The sequence below is a fragment of the Colletotrichum aenigma genome, assembly GCF_013390185.1.
Source record: "Colletotrichum aenigma strain Cg56 chromosome Unknown KSG_Cg56_contig05, whole genome shotgun sequence".
NCBI lineage: Eukaryota > Fungi > Ascomycota > Sordariomycetes > Glomerellales > Glomerellaceae > Colletotrichum > Colletotrichum aenigma.
The window spans coordinates 5,002,249-5,027,446 of NW_023500911.1; the positions used below are offsets into that span (position 1 = coordinate 5,002,249).

The 25,198-nt window shown below is 52.4% G+C and overlaps 5 protein-coding genes across 5 annotated transcripts; 3 read left to right on the forward strand and 2 right to left on the reverse strand.

Moving 5' to 3' along the window:
- Window positions 1-7,419: 7,419 nt before the first annotated feature.
- Window positions 7,420-7,842, forward strand: CGCA056_v008979 (uncharacterized protein; the record flags this gene model as incomplete). Its single annotated transcript, XM_037324226.1, has 1 exon — window positions 7,420-7,842. One exon carries the CDS (start codon window positions 7,420-7,422, stop codon window positions 7,840-7,842), a length of 423 nt encoding a protein of 140 aa, XP_037177796.1.
- A 3,141-nt stretch (window positions 7,843-10,983) lies between these two features.
- CGCA056_v008980 (uncharacterized protein) lies at window positions 10,984-11,664 on the forward strand (the record flags this gene model as incomplete). Its single annotated transcript, XM_037324227.1, has 1 exon — window positions 10,984-11,664. One exon carries the CDS (start codon window positions 10,984-10,986, stop codon window positions 11,662-11,664), a length of 681 nt encoding a protein of 226 aa, XP_037177488.1.
- A 1,041-nt stretch (window positions 11,665-12,705) lies between these two features.
- On the reverse strand, window positions 12,706-16,653 carry CGCA056_v008981 (putative serine/threonine-protein kinase; the record flags this gene model as incomplete). Its single annotated transcript, XM_037324228.1, has 7 exons — window positions 12,706-12,708; window positions 12,839-13,436; window positions 13,497-14,265; window positions 14,322-14,647; window positions 14,992-15,074; window positions 15,124-15,993; window positions 16,045-16,653. 7 exons carry the CDS (start codon window positions 16,651-16,653, stop codon window positions 12,706-12,708), a joined length of 3,258 nt encoding a protein of 1,085 aa, XP_037177489.1.
- Window positions 16,654-17,988: 1,335 nt separating this feature from the next.
- On the reverse strand, window positions 17,989-18,534 carry CGCA056_v008982 (uncharacterized protein; the record flags this gene model as incomplete). Its single annotated transcript, XM_037324229.1, has 1 exon — window positions 17,989-18,534. The coding sequence occupies one exon, from the start codon at window positions 18,532-18,534 to the stop codon at window positions 17,989-17,991; it is 546 nt and encodes a 181-aa protein (XP_037177486.1).
- Window positions 18,535-22,672: 4,138 nt separating this feature from the next.
- On the forward strand, window positions 22,673-24,401 carry CGCA056_v008983 (putative transporter; the record flags this gene model as incomplete). The annotated part of the gene is made up of 5 exons (XM_037324230.1): window positions 22,673-22,960; window positions 23,027-23,273; window positions 23,331-23,789; window positions 23,842-24,311; window positions 24,366-24,401. The coding sequence occupies 5 exons, from the start codon at window positions 22,673-22,675 to the stop codon at window positions 24,399-24,401; spliced, it is 1,500 nt and encodes a 499-aa protein (XP_037177487.1).
- Between the last annotated feature and the right edge of the window lie 797 nt (window positions 24,402-25,198).

Here is a 25,198-nt window from a genome sequence, read left to right on the forward strand (position 1 = left end):
TGAACTTGGAACTGGGAAGCTTTCCGCGAGAATAAGTTGCCTCACGCCGGTGGGATCATCAAGTTTGCCTATAAATGATGGACTGTTGCGCCAAGTGACTGAGTTTGATGTTCAGGCTCGATCAAGCTCAAGATACTTCATCAAATCCCAACACCGTCTCTCTCCGCTCATCACCACCAACTCGCAAAAATGCAGTTCTCTACCCTCACCACTGTTTTGGCCGTCCTGGCTGCCGCTGTTCCTGCCATTGCCGCTCCCGCGGCTGAGATCCTGGAGCAACGCTGCACCGTTGGCGGAAGTAAGTTATTGTTGAATCATACCGAAAGCTCTCCTGTTGTCGTTCAAAGTGGCTGGATTTCTGGTCGTTGATGTTCCCGAGAATAAATGCTGATTATCTCTTGAAACAGAGCCCTGCTCCAGCAACGGCGACTGCTGCTCTGGACACTGCCAGATCACCATTGCCGCCACCTTCTGCTCCAACTAAGGCACTTGGCTGAAGTATCGGAAAATTGAGGGAACAAGTTGAAGCGAGAACTCGGAGCGTGAGCGAAAGCGCCTTCAAAGTGTGGTTGTACAAATTCTAGCTGTCAAAGTCAGAAGACGCTGGCGTACAATACCCGAGGACAATAATACACAGATTTGTGGCATGCCACGTTTCTACACATGACTTCAACTTGTCTTCGATGAGACAGGATGTCGTGATGAAACTGACCTAAGATGATTCATCGAACTGAAAAGCGAGAAGATCTGTTTGTTTCGGAATGAGACTTCCCGTGGTACCAGGAAACGGTAATTTAGCACTAAATAATATTGAATAGGGCTTTTAATGATACCAGATATTCATAACTTAGCGAGCTAAGAAATCGGAAGATCTAGTTACCACGTGATAAAGAGCTTTAGTCCTCGTCTTGATGTTCGTCGCTCAGAGTATTGAGCGGTGTCATCAAACCGAACACCGACTCTGTTATCATTTGCGTATTCAATGGTACGAATAATTGTGGGCATATTAAAGTCAATTTTTTGCCACCTTGGTGTAAACAACAAAGACGATGAATATCTCTTCCCTTCTAACTTTTCTTCTTCGCAGTTTGTCGCCTGGAAGCGCACCTTGCTGACTGCCGTATGACTCTCACGGTGAGAAATATTCTAAAGACGATGAAAATCCATCTATGTATTGACACCTTTACGGAATGGATGCACGTGTCTCTCCCCCACCCGCAGTCTGCTCATAAACTCGCATCTACTTTCCTCAGATAAGTTCCGATCAAATTCTTCAGGATTAACGAGAAACCAAAAGAATAAAACTTTCCTGCAATACGGTAAGAATCTGCAGTCGTAATATGATGTGACGCATCACGTGAAGTGTAGTGCACTGAGAACCTGGGCAGTCCGCAGACACAATCCATGCGTTTAAGATCTTGTGGCGTGTGAGTTTAAATTTGTGTTTTGTCCGATTCTCCATCAACGACCATAAATATCGTCGTTTGCAACACGTAACCACAACCCTTTCCCTCCACTTCCCTCCTACATACCACCCCACTGGCACCCACTGTTAGTGCCGCGCTGGGACCTTCACATTAATACTAACACCACCCAATCTACCCCCCACGACCAGAACCCTCGCCCGCGATGGCCTCACAGCCAGCCGCGGGCCTCTCGCAGGCCCCTAGGGGCCTTTCAGCCTCTATGCACAGCCTCCCCCAGACCCCTCCTCCCCCTACCTCCTTACCTCCACGACCGAGGGGCCTCACGCCCCCCTCTATCCGGCCCTTGGGAAGGGGGCCACGATCCGCCGCCGCCGCCCTCCAGCAAGCCTGAGAGGGCTGGGCCCTCCGAGATGAGGCCCTAGACCTCCTCGCTAAAGGACTAGATGCCCTCATTGGGACGGCCCCAGCGCGACTGAAGGCTACAGCCCAGGACCTCATCGATACCTTCACCCGGTTTGCAACCGCAGAAATCTCTGGACCCACCCCTGGCCCCGGCACTGGAAAAACGTATGCCCAGGCAGCCAATGGCCCCACGGCAAGCAGCCCCGGCCCCAGCTCCGGCCCCGGCCCCGGCCCTGGGTCGAACCGAACAACAGGCCGGCGGGCTATAAGCTCTATAAACCAGCCAAGACAGACCCAGGACCTCCGCCTGCTAGTTCGGCTCCCTGCAGAACATATCCCTACCTCCAGAACCCTAGCCCCCCACTCAGTTAAGATGGTAGTAACAAAAGAACTCAACCTACAGCCGCAAGACCTAGTTGAGGTCCGCCACACTGCTACAGGCTTCTCACTCCAGCCCCAGAATAAGGAGATCCAGGCCCTGCTTCTACAGAGAGCCCCTGAGATCAAAAGCTGTCTCACAGCTGAGAAGGTTGAGGTGCCCACTAAGTGGCATCAGTATATCATCCCATTCTGCCCCCTCTACTTTACTAGCCTTAACAGCAGTAGGGTTGGTATAGAATCTGAAATAGAAGAAGAGGTCTTCCTAAAGACAAAACAAAGACTCCTCTCCTGGCGCCCAACCCAGGGCAGCCCTGATCTAGCTACAGCTACACAAAGCCTGATTATCGCCCTCCCTCAAGAGGTTAAGGAAGGCTTCCGCCTGTTTGGACAGTCAGGCCCTGCCCGCCTGCTACCCCCGAGGAAGCGTATCCCCAAACGACACTCCCCTGGCTGCCAGGGCTTTCACTCAAACCGCTACTATACCCAGAAACCCCTCTGCGAGAACTGTAGCAAACCCTTAGATACTCATGGGGCTGGAATCTGCTCAGCTAGGCCTAGGTGTGCTAACTGTCATGGGCCCTTCCCAGCAAGCCATGCGGACTGCCCAGCTAGGCCCCTACTGGTTAACAGGAACCTTACTATTCCAACCCGGAAGGAACTGCGAGGGATCCAGAAGGTTGGAGAGAAGGCGTCTGACGACCTCCTTGCAAACCAGGCTGGCTCCCCAGGAAGCAGCACACAGCAAGCTGAGGCTAGGCTAAGCGCTACATCTAAGCGCCCTCGACCCCTCACACCTACGCAAGACTCGATTATTGTGGCAGATACTGCTAGTATAGCTGGGAGCAGCAGTATGGAGGAGGATGAGGCTGAAGATTCTGAAGCCCTCCCCCCCCTAACTAACCGCCCTATCCATCCACTCCCAAGCAGCAGCAGGAGCCAGAGGGTAGCACAGAAGCCTGACTATAACGTTACTAATGCCTACACCCACCTCGGCCTCGACTCAGAGCAGTAGGCTCAGAATGGCTACCCCACGGGTACTACGGGTCGCCTAGTGTAACGTGGGGAAGATAAGTCCAGCTCACACAGCTCTCCTAGAGCTCTGCTGGGCAGATCAGATCGATATAGTACTGATCCAGGAACCCTGGATAGGCTATAGAGATAAGATGCAAATTAACACACACCCAGGCTATAACTCTTATGTGCCAGTAGACTTCTGGAACAGCAGGGACATAAGGCCTAGGGTTATGACCTATACACGTAAAGGTCTAAGGCTGCAGATATAACAACAAAGACCTACCTAATCAAGGGATATCCTATAGGTTAAGGTTGGCAACTTCACCATCACAAACGTCTATAGGCCACCAGGCGAGCCTATAAACCATACAACAAGTACCCTCCTAAGCTATCAACCGCCAGCAGGAGCTCTTATAGCTGGGGACTTTAACGCGCACTGCCCATACTGGGAACCTGGCTCCCGGAGCCGGAACCGGGGAGACGACATCGCGGAATAGGCTGAAGGCCACGATCTTGAGTTTATTGGGGAGGTTGGAGCTGCTACCCACACTTATGGGCACACCCTCGACCTAACCTTCTCAAACATCCCCTTTGCTGAGGCCTATATTAGCCCACATATACACCCAGGGGCTGATCATCAAGCTATTACGACTATTATACTGATAAGCAAAGCCTAGGAACAGAGGCGTCAGACTAGCCACCCTACAGTCCCAGACTCAGCTATACTCCGGCTAGCTGACCTAGTTAAGCTGGGGATCCCAGCCCTACCTACCCTAGGGGATACACCTACTCCAGCAGAAATAGACTCTCTAGCTACCCAACTAGTCAGCCTCCTCTCTACAGCTATAGAAGCAGTAGGGAAGAGACGGACTAACCAGGGCAGGGGAGCCCCCTGGTGGGCAGAAGAGTGTTCAGAGGCCTATCGAGCAGCTATTGAGGCTAGGCGACGACAAGCCCAAGAACCTGGGCTAGTAATACCACTGCCTATCCTAGAGGAGCAGAAGGCCTTTCTGACTATAGTCAGGAAGGCAAAACGCGCCTACTGGGCTGCTAAGATTGAGGAGGCTGGGTCTAACCAGAACTTATACCAGATACTAAGCTGGCGTAAGTCTGGGCTAGCTATTAAGGCCCCACCTCTAATAGTGGATGAACAGGCTATCAACAACGGTTACAATAAGGCCCAAGCCCTGCGGAAGGCCTTATTAGAGAGATTTGATGCTGCAGACGACCTACCTGGGAACCCGTTCACTGTCCCTATAGTTGCAAGGCGTCTAATACCCTGGCAGCATATAGTCAGCATAGAGGAAATACGCCAGGCTACTCTCACAAAGGCTACAACCCCTGGGATTGATGGGATCACTACTAAGTTACTACAATCTATTTGGGGCCTAATAGCTACACCGGTACAGCAGCTTTTCCAAGCCTGTGTCCGCATAGGCTACTTCCCTAGGACTTTCCGAAAAGCAGAGGTAGTTATGATCCAGAAGCCGGGGAAAACAGACTTCTCAAAGGCTGGATCCTGGCGGCCAATAGCCCTCTTATCTTGCCTAGGCAAGGGCTTAGAGCGGCTGATAGCAAAGAGAATGGCATATCTCACCATTCTGGAAGGGGTTGCTAGCCCACAGCAGGTTGGGGCATTGCCAGGGAGGGCTGCAGTCGACCTAACAACCTGTCTAACCCATGAGATCGAAAGGGCTCTAGACTTAGGGCTTACTGCAACTCTAGCAACAATGGATGTTAAGGGGGCTTTTGACTCTGTCCTACGAAATCGACTTATTCTTAGGCTACGACAGCAAGGCTGGCCTAGTAGTCTGATTAGGCTGATATTTACCTTTGCTTCTAGCCGGACCGCCCGACTCAGGCTAGAGGAGACTACTACAGAGGACTTCCCCCTATCCTGTGGGCTCCCTCAGGGCTCTCCGCTATCCCCTATCCTTTTTCTGCTCTATATAGCTGATATCCTAGCTGATAACCAGAAGCTGCGGTTCGGCTATGCAGATGACATAGGCCTGCTGGCTACTAGCCCTTCTCTAGAGGGAAACTCTGCAGCCCTTAGCCAGGAGATAACTCAGATCCTCAACTGGGGTATTGATAATAAGGTTGCGTTTGACCCAGCTAAGTGTGAAGCAATCCACTTCAGCAGGAAACATAAGCAGAGGGAAGACCTACCAGAGATACAGGCAAAGGACCTAACTATCAAGGCCTCAACTAAGCCTATACGATGGCTAGGGGTCTGGTTTGATAAGAAACTCACCTTCCAGCACCATGTCGATACAAAGGTAGCAGCAGCAAAGAAGGTAGCCCAGTTCCTACGCCATCTATCAAACACCAAAGGGGGGCTCCCAGCTGCTGCTGCCCGCCAAGCTGTTATTGCCTGTGTCCTCCCAACCGCCCTATACGGAGCTGAGACCTGGTATGCAGGTTTAAAGAGACCAGCCAGAAACAGCAGCACTACTGCTACTAGCAGCAGTGCTAATAACCAGGCAGCTACTGTTAGTACAAGGCAGAAGGGCTTAGTAAAGAGGGTAGAGAAGGTTATAACAGCAGCAGCAAGGGCTATCCTACCCGTCTGGAAGACTACGCCCACTAGTAGCCTCCTTTGAGATGCTGGCCTGCCAACAGCAAAAGTAGCCCTCGAAGGGGCACGCCTACGCTTTGCTACACGCCTACAGAAGGTTGACCAACAGCACCCTTTAGTCCCTAGGCTTTCACAGCCAGGGCGGCAGCAAACAAGACTACAAAGAACATCAGCCCTCCTACCTAGGTGCCCAAGGCCGTTACTCCTACAGCCGCAGCATCTTTCAGGACTACAAGACCCTACAGCTGGACGAAGCAAGGAGAAAGCAGCTAAAGCGTTTCAAGACTGGCTTAAGACTGTGCCAGATAACCATACGATCATCTACTCAGACGGCTCTAAAGCCCCTAACGGGGCTACAGGTTTCAGCTTTGTTATCTACCGCAGTAACAAACGCATAGCTCAAGGGTGTAGCCGCCTCGGCATTGCGGAAGTGTTCGACGGCGAGGCAGAGGGGGCGAGGGCAGGGCTCCGAAGGGCCCTCCTGACTTCCCAAGGCCAGCCTATACACATCTGTATTGATAACACTAGCGTTATCCAGGGGATCCGAGGTGAGGCCCCGGAATCCTCACAAGCTGCCTTCCTAGAGATCCAGGAAGCAGCTAGGATACACAATAGACAAACCCACTGGTCCCCAGGGCACCAAGGGATAAAAGGGAATGAGGAGGCTGATAGCCTAGCTAAGGAGGGTACAACGCTACCAGTCCCCAGAGGCCTACTAGCTACCCTAGCAGGGATCAAGCGGCTTGCTCAAGAGCGTAAACGACACCAGTATGGGAAATGGTGGAGGCAAGAGGCAGCCTCTCGCTATATACAACTAGGGCTTAAGGCTACCCTGGCCTGCCCCCCTGAACTAGCCTTACCACGGGTAATCCTACATCATCTCCTAGCAGCCCGATCAGGCCATGGGGACTTCGAACAGTATCATCAACGCTTCAACCATACAGAAGCACTGCTTACCTGCTCTTGCGGGGAGGCTAAGGAAGTAGACCATCTGGTCTACTGCCGAAAGACCTTAGTGGGGAGGCAACAGTGGCCTACCCTCTACCCTTATGGTCGCCAGGAGCCTATAGGACCTATAGGATCTCTTGAGCGCTACTTCAAGGGGCTAATCACTGACCATGAAGGCTTCCAGGCCTTCCTTAGCGTGACAAACTTCTTCCAGAAGATCTGCCCGCAGTACTGAGAGATAGGCCATAACCTATACTCCAAAAAAAAAAAAAAAAAAAAAAAAAAAAAAAAAGTCTACCTCATAGGGGAGACCAGACTACTATAACGGAACTAGGGCACCAGTGGGAACTAGGGATGGATAGAACACGGAAGTGACTCACGAGTAAGATCTGGAGGACGGGAGGGACAGCGTGTACTGTATAGTATATAGCGAGAACCTACGGCCCTCCACGCCACATACCCTTCGGGAGGTCGGCCGCAAGGGCGGCTGCGCCCTTGCCGCCACGGCGTTAAAAAAAAAAAAAAAAAAAAAAAAAAAAAAAAAAAAAAAACCCTTTCCCTCCTACATCTATCAGCCATTCCGCATCCACGAATTACTCCACAGTACATTTTCCCTCACATCAGTCCTTTGCTGACGAGAGTCAACAACAACCTGTCACGACTTTCACCATGCCCAACCCCACCCCCACAGATCAAGCCATGACAGTCGAAAGGGGCCCTTGGATGGGAACGTTTGCAGCTTCATTCCCACTCGATCCCAAATGGGATATCATACTTGGCAATCTTCCTGTTTCTATCAGGGATAAAGTCGACATCGCGCGAACAGTACTTCACAAAGATATTGGTACTGAACTGGAAGAAAAGTTTCAAATCAAATCCCTCCTCATAGCCACAATGGCCCATGGAGACCTGAAAACCGGTTCTAGTATTAATGCGCTTACCGTCGGCGTCTCTTATGATGGCCTGACAGTGGGAAAGGTTGACGGAATCATGCAGGTTTTAGCTGAGATTCTGAAGCGCCAGGATGATCTTCAAGTCATGCTAGTACACTCAGTCATGGGTTGGTCTTTGGGTAGTCTGCCTATCTACTGAGGAACCTCTCACATCAGTGTCACACTCAGCGAAGGCGTCGACCGACTTATGACCAAGGTGAGAAAGCCCGCACTCTTTGTTTGATTCTCAGCACTAATTTCATTCAGAGATGGAGCCCACGCATGGCGCAATGGCGATACAGTCATGACCTTGATCCTTCGCATGGTATGTTGCGGGGAACTTGCTGTGGAGGGTTGACTCACAAGTCCCGAAGGCCTCTTCGTCGTGGGTGGGGTGTCAAATTTTACAATTGCAAGCGGGCATGTTTAGGCGAAAGCCCTGTGTTTTATCTCTCCCTTGTATGCTGTGATGCCGCGCTTCAGTCCAGCTGACTGACACACAACTCTTTATCTTTGAGACATTCTGCGGTGAAACCTCTGACTCTGGATTTCCGATTGTTGTCATCCCCGCATCCTAACGTCTGAATCTGCAGCGTGTCACTTACAATGCGGAGTCTACTGGATGCGGGGAAACGGCATGTTTGCTGACATTGACTTGTCCATCAACGGGAGGCCGCTCGTAGTTGCTAATATTAAGAGACAGACATCATGTATGTACCACCAGGCTCACTAACAGGATGACATAAGATTCATCAAGGGGAACTTATTGAGCATCATCACATGCATCCGGCGGGTGAACAATCTGCCCGATCCAAGATCATGACTATTGTGACTAATATGCGCTCAAAATCAGATTTGCCGACATCGACTGAATCATGGTGAACAAAAGACCGCACAGCGGAGGCATCTCCGCTGCCGGGACGAATCTTGGGAAGCCGAAGCGGCACAGAGGCTAGAACTCCTCACGGGTCTCGGCAAGTACCAGTGTTGGGAAAGGTACGGACATAAAATCGCTCAATTTGTAAGATCTTTCGGACTTATTGCGAGCGACTATGAGAAGAAAAACCTGCAGACTGACAATGGACAATGAAATCGCAAAATTCTCGTGAGGGGAATCCAAAAGATCCTGGCGTTTCTACCGGTTGCATACCGGTTGCCGCCTTTGAGCAACGCCACTGTAAGACATTTCTCGTTACATAAAAGTACCGGCCTATCAATTTTTGCTGCGCCCTCTTACAATGCGGCTCATCCCATTGGTGAAAACCGACCGCCTCCGCTGGATGGATACAGCTGCAAGCACTTTTGGCCAGAACGTCGCGAGACCCATCGCCAGCTGCTGACATGACGCCAACGCGCCGTCACGCATCCATCACAGCCGCTGGGACGAGAGGTTTTCTGCCCGGCTGACGGCGTGGGAAGCTGGCGGCGGGACGGGAGAACTGGGCAGAGGAAGCGGGGAGTACCACACGACCAAGTCTCTAAGCTGTGCCGTGTGCCCTGTTCTCGGGTGCTTGGAAGCGGAAGAGTGACCTGGTGTCTTGGTTCCTTGGAAAGTTTTGACGAGGAAAAAGCAAAATAACAGCTGGCACAAAAAGGCGCCCAGGCTCGGAGCCTTGTGGGACCTGCCGTGGACCAGTTGGAGCGGTTTCTGAGGAAAAGTCTACTTCCTTTGGTATCAAAGTACGGTTGCACCGCATCTTTCTGAGAAATCCGCCCTGACGATCGCTGCAAAGCTACGTTGTCGTGGCTGCTCCAAGGCTTCTGGATGCGAATTCTCTCGTTCCGACTGGACGGACCAGCATGTCCGGTTCTGCGGGTGGCCCGCCGACTGTTCCGCGCCGAGTCAAGCGTCAGGGCTGGAACCGCGTGGCGTCAGGTTCCCACGCTCACTCCAGGCCTTCTGTTTCGTCCGCGGCTTTTTTCCTTGCTTCTCTGCGTTGTTTCCCGCTGAGCGGTGCGCCGTGTACCTGCATGATCCATCTGTGCCGTCGTTGATCCGCCGTCCCGTCAGCCCAAGGAGAGGGGAAAGGCGACATGCAAACGTGTCTGTTGGCGGACGAGCCCATGACACATCGCACGCATGTCCGTCCCATCGCCATCCCATGTCCGTCCCATGAATCCTTTGTATCGTCCGTCCACCGACAATTCAGCAAACCCTTCGACAACCCACTACCGTGCGTGCCTAGGGCAAGCTACACACAAGCACTACGCAAACCAACATGACTCCCGTGTGCCATGCCGTCCACCACCTTTCCTGACTCCCGTAGCCCCCGCTGTGCCGCCTCTTTGGTCCCCCTTTAGCCCATACTAACAGTAACTAGGCCTTCCCTCGACTCCTTTGGGGCTTGGGCACTCCCTTGTCCGGCGCCCAAAGAACGTTTGGTTCCTGGCGGTTCCTGTCACTAAACTCTATTCGGTCGTCCGAAGGGGACCCATGAGCGATTTTCACCCCTGACAGCGCGCATCCTCCTTTCCCTCTTGGGCCTTGGCCATGTTTCCTCATGGCTGATTTCCCCGAAACCGTTCACAATGGGCTTGAAAACTCAACCTTCTCGAGGGGCGTTCCCGGCCTAGCGTTGCGCTCTTCCACCCCCTCAATTAGGGCTCTGACAACTCTGTTTGTGACCTTGTTTCTCCATGTTGCGATGGATCACCGCAGCGTCAGGGACGTTTCCAGTGGTTCCACGACTTGCTTGTCAGATTCCTGGCACTTTTTGATTGACCAGCTCGACCCGACTCGTGCCTGCGGGTCGGGAGGCACCCACAGCCTCGGCCCTCGCTGACTCTCTCAATCTCACTTTTCCCCCAAAGGATCATTTCAGCCGACCGTCATCATCGACTGCGGCGTAGCTGTGGAGTCGCCGACGCCTGCTGCGTGGGTCTCCGTAGATGGACCGAGCATTGGACTCTGGTTCGTCGTCCGTGTGGGTGACATCTCATCTCCCCTGGGTACAACGCTGTTATTCAGCTTTGCCATCCGTTCGTTTTGCAGATATGGGACTCTCATATATAAGCTCCCCCAGTTTCATCTTCTCCGGGATGCTTCTGTTCTGATCACCAACCAACCATTCTTACTCTTTCTTCTCTTCCTCCAGTCACTCCCTCGGCCGGCACCGAAAGCTCTACAGATCAGGAACCACTCCTTGATACCAACTACTAGCTTCACTCCTTCGCAAGCATACCACATCCAGTCTTTCTGAGAAAGAATCTCTTACCTCGATCTCGAGCTTTCAAACCCGGCAACCGACCCATTTTAGGAACAGATTCAGATTTCATATCTTCCACTTCAACAACAGCCAATATGTTCGCTACCGCTTTCACTACCATCCTCGCTGCTTCGGCCAGCTTGGTCTCCGCCGCTTCCATCCCGATCCGCGACTCCGGCAAGGCCGGTACTGCAGGCATGACCCCCCACGACGCCTTCTCCTCCTCAATCGGCGTTCTTGGCTGCAAGATCAACACCAACCGCGTCGCCTACTGGCCCAACTCCGTCGGCTGCGACGACATCTGCGTCAAGGTCACCAACGGCGAGCGCTACGTCCACCTGCTCCGCATCGACCAGTCCGGCGGTGCCTACGACATCTCCTACGACGCCTGGAACTACCTCAGCACCGGCAAGGGCGCCGCTGAGGCTCCCAGCCAGGGTGGCCCCATCTCCATGGAGTGGGAGGCCGTCCCCGCCAGCGAGTGCGGTTTCCTCCTCAAGGACAACGGCAAATTCCCTCTCTCTGCCGCCAACAGCATGAACTACCTTGCTTCCTGCCTGGCCCAGCCCAACAGCTTCGTCGCCAAGAACTACGCTCTCTACAACATCCAGAACTCTGCCTGCACCTGGGGCGTTGACGAGCTCTGCAACCTCGACCTCGCCGTCAGCAACCAGGCTTCCTGCCCTAGCGGTCTCGGCGTCACGACCGCTCTCAAGGACCAGCCTGTTACCAACATCGCTTATGGCACCGGCGTCGCCGCCGTCGCTGTCCAGTAAGCGCATTTGCACGGGATGCAACCAGGATACCACATTATGATGCATACGATCTTATGATACTTGTATATATATTATAGAAAGGCTCCGAGCAGGGCCATTTTTGTTTGCAATCACAGAAGTCTTTCACTTGATCCTTGTGGCTTCGTATCTTTTCCATGTGAAAGTGAATGTGAAATTGGTCGATGGTTTCTTGATGTAACGTTGAACAATGTGACCCTTGTCCGTCGCCAATTCAGTGTACGTATCCGTACTGCGTCGACGTGCCAATGTTGATCCCAATCCAGCGCCCTTGGCCCAAAAGCAAAGCGAAGTCGGTTCGCTCAGCATCGGGAAATAAAGTCAAACGTCGTCCCACCCACCCTGGAGGTGTGATAGATCATCGCCGATGGCCTGATACTTGCTTGTTGGGATTCTAGCCATCCATGCGTCTTAGCCGGCAAGTCTATGAACTAAGGCAGCCTGAAACGAAACTGCCATCTGACTGGTCAGCATAATGCAACTCCTCATGCAAGTCAGCCGCGCTCGATGGCGACAGAAATATCTCGTAGGATTTGCTGTGCCGCTCAATCAGACGTTCTAGTGCCTGTTTTATCACTCTGCAGTGCATAACAGCCGCGGCTGCAGTCCAGTTGAAAAAAGTAAGATATCAAAGCGGTTGCATTCGCGCCAACCCCCAAGGTGACGCCATGAAAATCCAAGGGCTCGAGAAAAGAATGCGACTCACTTGCGGAAATTGCGAACCACCTTCATGGCTATGGTTCCATCTCAAATACATCCGAACTCATGCATTAAGTTTAGGATGAGTATCTTCCCCCCCGTTTACCTCTGCTGTTCGCAGGGCCATCTCGGCTGGCTAACACCAAGGTAATCCTGCGCGCCTGAGACAGCATGCCGCAAACTGTGATTGGCGTACTTGACACAATCGCACATGTTTTATTGTACGAATGTGAGATCTCATATGAAAAGGCTCGATGGGCACATTTGACGTTTCTTTCCAATCATGGCATTGCAAAAGAGGATGCTTTTCATTCTAACATAATCTTACTGTTGATCTGTCACTGGATAAATGTCTTGGCCAAAGGGATGCTACTCCCACTCTTTCATAAACACTCCGAATGTAACCATTACCGATGCTGCCAGCCTCTTGGATAACCAAGCAATGAAGGCTTCTCACCTCTCGGCTATTGTCGTATTGTTCGCGCCCGATGATCACGCATCGAAGGCCGTGATGATCAAGACCGTCCGACTCGTCAAATGTGGCGTGAACCGTCAATTCTTCTTTTCTCATGTTCAATCCAAACGAGAACACTTCCATGTCCGAAGGGAAAGAGCCGTTCTTACGATTAGATGGCGCATTGAGTTCCGAGATGGAGGCACGAGTGAATATGCCTTCCAATTCATTCGTCCACTCAACTCTTTCGGACTTGAGGTCCACGTACTTTATGACACCCTCCTTAGAAATCCATGACCAGCTAGGCACTTGGTGACCTGCCGGTTGTTGAATGCGCTTCATTGGCTCAGGCTGATTTCGTTTCCACAACAGGCCACGATGCAAATATTTTACGAACAAGCCGTACGACGCTTGCGTCTCGAGTGCCCGGGCCAAACGCTTTTCAAGGCCGAGAATGGCTACGCTGCGGTCTGATGCGTGAGAGAAGGCCAAAGCAGAGTACCTCTCGTACAGATCCTGTATCAATATCTCCTTGCCGTCTCTATAGTGATGAAGAGCAGACAGAGGGAAATTTGGGTCTCCAAGAAATGCGGCTTTGGAGCTGAGGGGGAAAATATAAGCTTCTTATACGGTATATGAGAGCTTTTCTGGAATGGCTTACTTGTAAAGACGTCTCATGGTTTCGCATCGAACACCAGCACCGCATTCCCAATAAACCTGAGTCGATGTGTAGTAGATGGACCGTCTTGAAAGGGCTCTTTCTTGCAATACCCATCCGCGTTTACTGATATCACCCAACTCGACGTCATGATGAAAGTCATCGATAGACGGGGACACGTAGAGCGGCTGGTGATTCTCAGTCTCGAGTTGAATGTACGCTCGAGTTGAGCGTTCGCTAAGAAACCCCTCCAAAGACGATGTTGCGGAGACTGCACTGAGTGTTACGTACGCAGAGCTGAAGACCTCTTCCATCTTGGCTGACTCAATTTGCCAATCTTTCGCATCATCCTGTACGATGCAAACAGAGTCTATCCATAGGTATTGGAGACCAAGACCTCGAGTGACTATCACAGCATCTTTGAAGTTTTGTGGAAGGAGATCGAAAGTAATTGACGCGTGGAATTGGTCGATGTTGTCTTTGAACAGGCAGAATCTCTGATTGTCCTCCAATCTTCCCCAGCAATGACTGAGAGCGACGTACTTTGTTGTCTTGTCTGATAGAGAAGTCACCAGTTGAAGTCCATCTTGCACATCAATAAGCCGTGTCGGAACGGTAGCAACGGGAAGATATTTGCCTTGACGGCACCGCTCGTGCGAAGGGTCATCGTCGCAAGATCGAATCCATTCCTTCAATAGGGCGAACTGTTCCCTGCTTCCTTGATCCGGCAATCTTGGTGAACCTGTCTGTGCCTGAGATAGAGTGCTCAGCCCTAGGCAATATTTGGTTAGCTCGCCGATGACCAACGTCCAGCGCAGAGACCGATACCTGGTGGCGTGTAGATGGATAGTAAGGCCGGGCCATCTTCAATGCTGATGGTAGCATATGTCTGCCTGAGGCTTATTGATGAAGCCTCTATGTTTTCTCGGGTTATAGCCTCGAGAAGCATGGTGCAGAGTTTGCATGCTGGTTGGAGCATTGACGCATCGCACGTGAATTGAAATGACTTTGTAATCTTGATAGTAGTGCAGCGAGCACATAAACCTTCAGCGAAAGCAGTCTTCTCAGGCTTGACCTTATCCCAAGAGATCGATTTGAAGACGACAGCCGAAGTTTCCTCGTCGGGTCTTGACTGCCAGATGTCGTTGAGCTTGCTTGATTGCCGAGAGATGTCAGCCTACCCGAATTTATCATCAGACATCTGAAGGTAAAGTCCTTACAAACTAGATGGTTCAGCATTTTCAGATTCGCATGAACATTGGAAAGATGGATAACGAGAGCGCTTACAACCTGATGTTGACATTATCAGTATTTGAGCCGAGCTTCTTGTTGGCAGTTTTCAAATGCGTTTACTTACATTCTAAGGAGGGGAAAGTGCCTTGTGTTAGTATCTTTGAAGCACAAAGCACCTGTCTTTCAAGGATTGTACGTACGTACTATGATTGCGCGGCTGTCAGCAAAAAATCAAGAACGTCGATAAAATCCACCGAAGACTCACTTCTTGATAGTTTGATTCATCTGGGCGATCTTCGCGAAAAAGTCTCTCGCTGCAAGGTGATACAGCATGTCTGGGAGATCGAACTGTAATGTAGGAAGGATCATTCAAACACTTATTGTAGATTTCCCTTACATAAGTGTCTACCTCATACGCAGTTGCTCGAGGCTTATGCAACGGGATTTCGATGCCAGGTCCATTGACAACGAGTAATTTGAACTGAACCAAATCGAGGATCTCGCTGTAGATCGTCCCGGTGTTGAAGTCGTCTTGCATAACACTGATGCAACACTGGACAAACTGCTGCACACGGTGTTGTTCTTGCGATGATGAACGTGGAGCACGTTCCCAAAAGAAGTCTGGGGTGTTTTGCTGAAAAGTCTTCAGATCTTCGTTTCCGTAGGCCAGCCAGATCAGTAGCTCTAACATGACGCATCCCATGGCCCAGATGTCATAAGATCTTGAAATAGTGGTATTTCCGTGCTGAGACTGGACCCCATCTGCCTCAGGAGGTTCGTAACGGGAGCTTCTCGTCGGTGTTGTGGTTCGGATGATAACCTTGTCATTCCTTCTGATGTTGGCGCACGATGCATTAAATGCCGCCAAACCCAGATCTGCGATTTGCAGCTCCCCTTTGCCATGGGCTTCCGTAAACCAGAGGATGTTATCAGGTTTCAGGTCTCCGTGCACACAGTTGGAATCATGGAGTTTAGCGAGGGCGATAAACATGCCTCTGAATTCACCCATAATCCACTGCACTTGGTCGTGCCCAAGTGGACGGTTGGCGGACTGATCCCAGTAGTCACTTAAGCTACCGCCATGTGGCCATGGAAACAGTAGATACCTATCTCTGCCGACTTCGTAAGCGACGATCGGTCTGAGAAGATTGGAGGTCGTGTCATTTTGTGGAGATCCGGGACTTTGGCCTTTCCCCTCGAACAACTTGGCGAGGCCGACGTCGTCATTGGCCTCCTTCAAACCAAAAGCCATTGCGTTTCCAGGAGCCTTTCAACAAATTATTTAAAGGCCAGAGGAAGATAGTTACAGATTACTCACCTTCCTTTTGTCTGGAAGATTAATGTGCGCAGTGTGTATCTTGTAGCAAGAAACGTCACTGAGAACCCCACCCCTTGCTGGATTTGTTGGTGTCTCAAGATACGGTAGGACTGTGCCCGACGCAAATTTGAAATTAAACTGCGTTTTGGGGTCCAATAAAAGCACATTAATCCTCCATTGATAGCTCTCAAAAGAGTCGCGGACGATCCGGTCCCAGTTGGAAGAAAGAGGAGCTTTGCGATACTGTGGTCGACCGATTGGGGCGAGAAACCACTTCTTTGGATCTTCGTCGCGAATGAACCTAACAGGCAGCCAGTCATCGGTGACGCTGTTTTCCAGTAGTCCCATCAGAAGATTCAACTTCTTATCCTCAGTGCTAGACATCAATGTGAGGATCAGAAATATTTTTCGAGATCGTCCTCTGACGAAATCAATAAGCGCCGTTGCACCATGAAGACCCGCGTCTTCAAAGGTCTCTTCCACTTTCTCACGGTCGACCAAGCCGTCTAACTTGTCATAAGGCAAGAACTTTTGGCCCTTGTGATTGGAGAGAAACTCGTTGTCAATCTCTTCGCCTAGCCGATGACAGGTGTATTTATCTTGGCTCATGTTCGCTGGTGCTCACCTGTGGCTTCGGCAAAGGCTTGGGTTTTGAGGTTAGCCAAGCTCACTGCAGTTTGAAGGCTGTCGTTGGCTGCCAATCAAAGCGGACAGGAATTCCTCACCTTTGAATGTGGCGCGGTGTACGCGTGGTCATTAGCCGTTGACGTTTGACGTAACCCTGGCCGTCTAGAGCGGGTAGAATTTCATATGCTGTCCTTGTTTTTCACCCCACACGACATAACATCGGCGCGGGGATTGAGAACAGATGCGTATATTGTCACAAGAGGAAAGTGTTAGTGACTGTACCGTTTAAGAAGTGGTCCATCAGGCCTTTTACCAGCCTCTGGGGTTTCCTTTCCCTCCTCGTTCTTGAGCGTGGGCTTTACGCATGTGGCAGGTAGCACGTGAGCGACTTGCTGCTAACAGCGCCCCAAGGCAAGGAGAACACGTCGTCTGTGATACCCAGCTGAACAAGGATTTGCTGATTGCGCTAGTTTGGGTTATTATCCCATATTCTCCAATGATTACTGGGACAAACAGCGCCTCTGATCGGCATAATTTAGGCAGCCGGCCGCTCCCGGTTGCCTTGTCTTAGGTGACGTGGTGTAAAGTTATCTTTTCATCCCCCGTATACTTGATATTCCCTAATTCGGCAATTTTGCCGACCATACCAACATGTTCCCAATCGACTGCTACCCAGGACACACTCTCTTTAATGTGAACGGCTCGCCACAGTAAGTAGGGTGTGGAGGAGATATCGTCCTGTACGCCATCTAAAGGCTGGCACAGCCGTTGAAAGTTTGCTTCTGTGCACTCGTATAGTATGCGCTGCGAAAAGTTGGGATTAAGGGCTTTTATGAGACTGTTTTCTGGTAGCATATGAACTAGCGTCTGAAAAGGCAAATTGGACATGTTGTAAGCGCGTGGAGGATGCATAGGTAAAAGCTGGCGTCTTTCTTCGAAATTTGCGGCACGGATGATTGAAAGCAGAACGGGCAGACCGCGACCTAGCTGTTCGGAGCAATTAAGTTACAACGTTTTGTTCATGAACTTAGGTTCTCAAGCTAAATTCAAGAAAGGAGACCAAGGGGAAATACGAGATCTTACATTCCATTGTATCATAGGGCAGACGTTGGCGTCATAGTCCCACTCGACGGGCACTTTGCCCCAGTCCACATCGTGAGCGGCAACATCATCGTAGGCTGTGAACATGATCAGTACAAGTCTGCACCCTTCAAGGTAAAGTTGAAGCGGCTGACCCTCAGCAACCTTGCGTTCGAGATACCTGTACACACAGAGAATCTGCTCGTTGGCCCAGGGCGAGAAAGGGTGGAAGAAGTATCATGTGATATATTCGTCAATAAGGCGACTGCCCACGTCATAGGGGGTGCAGAATAGGTTGCACATGATCTGGTATCTCATGAAAGCTCTATTGAGCCGGAAGATTTCCTGCTGCGATGCCCCTGACGCATGGTCTGCCTCGAAGCTACTCTTGAACAGGGGAAGCGCCTCCGAGACCAAATCCTCTCTCAAGATTTCGATAGCTGCCAAAGCACGGCTGAGAGCAGCATACGCAGTAACGGGGAAATGTTCCAAAGATTTAGGATCGTTCTTGATGCGAGATTCCAGTCGTCGAAGAAGATCTTTGACGGAATCATGGTTGCTTGGGTCGACTACATTTGATTCGAGGAGTGCGTTCGCGTACGGAAACAAGTCGGGTGGTATTTGGCTTGATAGAATGCTGCGACATATTGTCTGAGCATTGCATTTGAAAGAGTTGTAGAATATGCGGTGGCTTCGAATAGCAATGTCAAGCTCTGCAATGGTGTCTAGCTGGTCCAAGATGCTAGAAACAATGCGCAGTGGCAGTCTGTGGATGAACGTCATCGCATCTGTGGCCTCCTTCGTTCTTTCTCTGTGATATTGTAGGGTTCAGGCTTCTATCAGGAGTATCAGCTGATGGAAAGAGGGGCAAGGCGACGTCGGAGCCGTTCAATCGTGGTGTGTTGATTGGGTATTCTTGGCTGTGCCGCGCTGACTCATCTGGAAGTCACTAGGCTGCAATATCTCGGTTGTCTTCACATTCGAAGGAAGAGATCACGATGTTCAAGGACCAGACTCTGGAAAAGCTGCCGCGGGCTTGTTGCTGGTACAGCGAACCTGACACAGAGGTGAGGTACGACATGAAAGCCATCGCCGCGATGATAGCAACGACAATTTGCAAACCAAGGATGCCCGGAGAGTCGAGATAGCAGCGAAAGTGGATAGAGACAACAGGTCAAATCATACATGTAACGGAGCAAGTCGGAGAGTATCAGGTCCAACATACTGCTTTCCTCTGCCGGCTTGCCCCTTCGAAGTTCTTCTCCAAGGGTGCACCTCATCTCTTTTTGATACGCGTACTAGTATATAGCTTCGCGTCGTTAGTAACTCGGTAGACATGTGCGGAGGAGGTGCCAAAGGAGGAATCTCTGGAGAAATTCGGTCTGTGAAGTTAGCAGTTGGTTTTTGTTAGTAAGTACTCATCGCTAGAGACTAGGGGTCGAGCAAGAAGCCCACGGGTTATCGTCATTTGGTTGCGGTCAACTCTAATGGAGACTCATGTGATCGTAGAGTCATCTTGGTCAGAAAACAGACAGCAAAGTACTATTGCCATGAAGAGAATGATAGTCTACGGCGAAGGTTTGCGAATTTCGATGGAACTCTTGGGGACCCTCAGATTGAAGCCATCCAAAACAACCGAGGATGCTCGGGCATTCCAAGCGCTCTGGTTCGTCAGTCTGCATCATTCAGGTACGTATCAGAGCTGATGATCCTTCCTCGGTTGCCTCCAGTCATTCCCTGTTCCTTCAGCGCCAACCTGCGGCGCAGAAATGCAGCGTTGCCCATTCGGTGTCTATCCTACGGCAGAGGTTACACCTAGACACTCAGTCTGAGGCTGGACAGCTCTCCTGAGGCAGGATCACGATGGAGGCTGGGCTGGGCAGAATTATACGTTTCAGGCGTAGCTTGCGAGTCTACTCTGGTTGGTCTTCCGAAGTGGTGGGAAGCCTCTCGAGATCAGAGCTACCAAGACCCGACCGCGTGGCACTGCGGTGAAGATCTCCCCAGTTATTGGAGTTTGTGTCGTTGAAATTAGCTTCGGGCATCATTCAATCGGATACAGGAGACGGTGATCGTCGCCCAATGACACGCCGTAGAAGGGCTGAAGTTGCCGAGGTTGGGTGAGGGGAAAGGGTCGGTCGGCCAGGTCTAGAGCTGCTGGCTCCTTCTGGCGCGGGATCTGTGATGAGCGGCGGCTGGCTGATGGAGGGTGGTGTGCCTGCATCCTTCTCTGATTCGGAGTGAGGGCAGAATTGTGCATGATCTGAGTTGAGGCGGTGCGGTGGCCAACGACACCGGGGGTTTGTTGAAGGCTGCACGAAGCGTGGCATGTAATTAGGGCGCAGGCAGCGAGCGAGCGGCATGGAGTCTGGACCCGAGTATTGTCAACGTGCCAACACAAGGGAGACTGGACACGATGTCTGAACCGCGGGCACGGTAGTGGGAAATGTTGTTCGAGTCTTCTCTGTCTGGTATATCCTAGGGGAATGATTGGCGCTAGGGTGTTGCGCATGAGACATGCCTCTCGAAGACCGCTGCGTCGGGAATGGACCGTGATTCTGGTCCGCTGGCGTGCCGTTCGATGCATTCGACGACTCGTTGACGAAGAGCTGCGCGGAAGAGGGTTGCACTTGGGTCTGCCAAGGGTAGTAGGGCCATCTTGGCGCCATTGGCAGGCGAGGGTCAATGGTTGAAGAGACGGACTGGTTTGATGAGGTCTCGGTTGGTCTTCTGAACTCGGATGAAAAGTGTAATTGAAGCGAAGTTAGGTAGGAGATGGAGAAGTAGCCTCGGGGTCCGACGCGGATTCCATTTCCACACATCGCTGCTGCTGTTCTTCCGGTCATTCCAGCCCGGGCCAGATCTGCCATCTGAAGAGATGGGCAAAAAGATACGGTCAGGATGCACGGTGACAGATGTTCCATCTTGGCCATGCGTCTCCATAAGTTATGTCACTGCTGCAAGAGACCCTCAGATTTTGTCATTTGAACGGAGAACCAGGCAAATCATTGCTGGATGCTATGCGTAATCCGGGTGTCACTTATTCGGTGCCCTGTCTGCTCCGTCGATCTTCCTCCCGCAACTCCTGCAACCTGTTCTTCCACTCCGCCCGGGGGTCGTATGTAGCGTCGAAGCAGGCAAGAAAGCCAAGCAGAAAGGCAAGACAGATATCGAGGTGTCACGTCGACATTGCTGGGCAGCTTAGTACGTTCTCGGGTCTCATCGCGTGGGCTTGCATGCCTTAGCCTGAGCTTCGCGTCTAACACCGAAACGGGCAATCGACCGGCGGGCCGTCCAATCGCATACCCGCCAAGCCGTCCCGGCGCAAAGTACCGAGTCGACCGGCCGAATCATGACTTTGCTGTTCGGACCATTCGAACTGCTTTGGGCTGTTGGCAGGTCCCGTTACCCCGGCTTTTGCGAGTGTGTGGTTCTTTTCTTAGGCTTGGCCGCGTAGTCCATTTCTCTCAACCATCTAATGATCCTTGATACGGGAAGAGAAGGCAGCGGCTGCGTGGGCTGAAGAGAGAGAGGGAAAGGGGGGAGAACCCAGGTAAGACGAAGGGGAGAGTCGACAAGGGAGGCTCCAGACTCTCCACCTTGACCCCATGGCGAACCCCATCCATCTCCATCATTTCCCCCCTCCCCCATCCCATCGTGCGTTTTACCCCGCAGCCAGCGACCGGGACGAACCCACTCCCTCCTCGTACCCCGGATTTGACACTGGGCTGTTCTGTGTTTGCAGGTGGTCCGGGTCGACGGGGATTTTCCATATTGGTAATAATTGTCAACTGACTGATCAATGGGACTGTTGTTGAAGAGAAGAATACAAGAAACATGGGGTTGTGGACTGTGGACGTGGGAGATTGCCAATTGACATTTGGGAACGTGGGCAGTGTCTCTGCCGGGAGAACATTGCCCGCCTTTCTCTCCGTCTGTGTCTTGCTTCTCTTCGTGCTCTAATCCTGCGCCTTTCTCTGGGCCCTGGATGTCTTTGCCAGTTTGTGTGCTGTATGTACTTCGCCGCATGCCCTACATCCTCTTCTCCTCCTGCCCATCCTTCCTTATGCCCTAATGCGGCCACACCTCGCCGTGCATCGTGACATGCCTCCATCCCCCGGGGTCGGTCGCCGGTGCCGCCACCCTCGGTATCTTCTTGTCTTGTTTTGAGTTTGATTGGTTCCCCCGCAGCCAGCAATACACCCCAGAGCTAGCATCCAGGGTGGGTTCCCCCTCTCCCACCCCAGACCAAGGCGGGGATCTCGCGACTCAAACTGCGGTCCAAGTGTCTTGTCGTACGCACGCCGGAGGGCTGGCTTCGGAGGGCGGTATCCTCTTTCTTTCCTGGGGAAGAGACGAGAAACAAGGGGACGCCAGCGGTTTGGGATGGCTTCGTGGGGATTTCGTTAGCCTCAAAAGGGAGGTCGGGAGTTGTGGGCTGGGGTCGTGTTCACTCTGCCGTCGTCTTTGATGGAGGAGTATATATCTCCTTATCAACGTCGTGTCGTCTGATGCTACCCTCTCTTGTCTACTCTCCTCTGTGTGCACCCTCCAAGATTTTGTCTTTTGGGTTGAATAACCTTCTGGCCTTTCCCGCCTTCCGAACCACGATTGTCCCTCCTCCTCGTGCCTCCTCCCTGTCCCACGTACGGCCCCAACACACAAAAACGAGCGGGAATCCAACTGAGCCCCAAGCTTTGTTGTGCAACATCCACGACACGTACAGACAAACCCAGGTTCCAGTCTCTTTGCCTGACCAGAGCATCCCCCCCTCCATCCCTTGGGTCGGGTAGACGCTCAACTCGCAGCTGCACGTCTGCGTCTTCTCCGTCGACGACTTATTCGTGACCGCCCACTCCCGGTCCTGATCTTCCTTTCCCAGACCACCGACCCAATCCGTTCACGGGAAAGCGTCGCCAACATGAGTCACAAGCACTCCGACCCGTACGCCGGCTCGGACCCCGAGAAGGTCGGCTTCGAGCACGCCGACAACCTTGCCAACTCCGTCACCGGCTCGCACGACGTCGACGACATCGATGGCGGCTTCACCAAGGAGGAGCAGCGCGCCATCATCCGCCGCGTGGACCGACGTCTCGTCGTGACCGTCGGCGCGATGTACTGCGTCTCGCTGATGGACCGCACCAACTTGTCTGCGGCCGCCATTGCGGGCATGACGGTGGAGCTGAAGCTCATGCTCGAGAACCGATACGTGAGTTGACATTGAAGCCGGCGGTGCTGATTGGCGTGGAGTTTGCTAACGGACATGGCTGCGCAGAACATTGCCTCGCTTCTCTTCTTCATCCCGTACATCATCTTCCAGCCGCCCTCGACCATCATCGTCCGCAGGATCGGCCCGAGACTTCACCTTGGCGGACTCACTCTGCTTTGGGGTGCGGTGATGATCGGCATGGGTTTCGCGCGTACCTACTCCCACCTTTATGCGTGCAGAATCCTGCTCGGTGTCCTGGAGGCTGGCTTCTTCCCGTCCTGTGTCTATCTTCTGAGCACATGGTACACGAGATGTGAGTGCCCCCAGTCCCTCATCTAGACTGGAGATGAGAATGAACTGACAAAATCAGACGAGGTCGGCAAGCGATACTCCGTCTTCTACCTGCTCGGCTGCGTCGCCTCCGCCTTCGCCGGTATCCTCGCCTACGGCCTCATGCAGCTCAATGGCCGCGAGGGTCTCACGGGCTGGCGCTGGATCTTCATTATCGAGGGTGTCTTGACCTGCGCACTCGGAATCGCCGGATACTGGCTACTGGTCGATTTCCCCGACTCCAAGCGCAAGTCGTGGAACTTCCTCGGTGAGCGCGAGCGTGCCTGGGTTGTTGCCCGTGTGAACCGCGACCGTGGCGATGCGCACATGCCTGCGTTCAACTTGAAGAGATTCCTCAGCGCTGGCACCGACTGGAAGATTTGGGCCTACGCCATGATCTTCTTCAACACCACCACCGTGTCGTATGCGCTGGCGTACTTCCTGCCCATCATCCTCCAGGTCAATATGGGCTTCAGCGTTGCCAAGGCGCAGTGTCTCAGTAAGTCCCCCCCTCCCAACACGTCGGGTAGATGAAGCCTAATGTGGAGCAGTCGCACCGCCGTACGCCTTCGCCGGCATCGTCATGTACGCCACTGCCTGGCTCGGCGACAAGTACAAGTTCCGCGGCCCCGTGATCCTCATCAACATGCTCTTCCTCATCGTCGGCCTCCCGATTATGGGCTTCCATCCGAGCTCCGGGGTGCGCTACTTTGGCGTCTTCCTCACCACCGCCGGCGCCAACTCCAACATCCCCGCCGTCATGGCGTACCAGGCCAACAACATCCGCGGCCAATGGAAGCGCGCCTTCTGCTCCGCGACGCTGGTCTCGTTTGGTGGTATTGGCGGCATCGCGGGCAGTCTGCTGTTCCGCGAGCAGGACAAGCCGCACTACCGACCCGGCATGTACGCCTGCATTGCGTGCAGCTTGTTGACGATGATTCTCGTGGGGTTGTTGGGCCTCGACTTTAAGCGCCAGAACGGGAAGGCGGACCGGGGTGAGAAGGAGCTTGAAGCGTCTGATGTGAGTATCTCCGCGAATCCTGAGGTCGTGAGTGTTGTGCTGACTGTATTGCAGGAGGGCGCCCAGCCTGGATTCCGGTATACCTACTAGTTGATGTGCGATGAGGATGTCATGAATATTTGATAGTGAGAGGGAATCGTGAATGTTGCAAGATATCCGTATTCTGAGGGCTGAGTCTGAGATAGCATACCCGAGTGAGACGCGCCAATGAGTAATGAGAGAAAGCTGAAATAACCTGCCGTGTCGTGCCTCCCTTGTGATTATATGCCTGTACCATAGTAGAGTAATCGTTTAGTGATCGCCCGTCAAAGCCGAGGCATGCGACGGTTCTTGGTCCTCCCAGACGAACGGTGCATGGTGGCAGCTGCAGGGTTCGTGTAGCCACCCCGCGCTAGACGCTTCCGGCGTCGTGGTTGGATGGATCGCTCCGTTGCCGTGTGGGTTTCGGCGCCGGCGCCGGGCGGCGGGCGGCGGGCTCCGGAGGACAGGGAGGTAAGCACTACGGCGGCATTGAGCTTAACGTCACGCAGAGTTGGTTAGAGTTGGCCGTTACATTCGTTGACACAAGGCAGGCAAAGGCTGCTGCCGACTTGAGGAATTTACGGTGATTATGTATGCATCCCATAAGATACTTGCAAGCACTGCTTGTCATTTAGTTGGCTGGACTTTGGAACATCCGGAGAGTGGCCGAGGCTTCAGTCTGCTCCCCTCAGCGTCATGACAGTATTGTACTCGAGAAATGATGGAAGCAAAGATCTCCGGCGTAACAAATATTGGTTTCGAGGCAAAGTTGCTGTTTCCCTCTAATTTCCTTGCGGAAGCTGTGCTACTGGACATTCGGAAGGGGACATGAATGACGTGGCTGTAGCGTGAAACGGACTCTGATG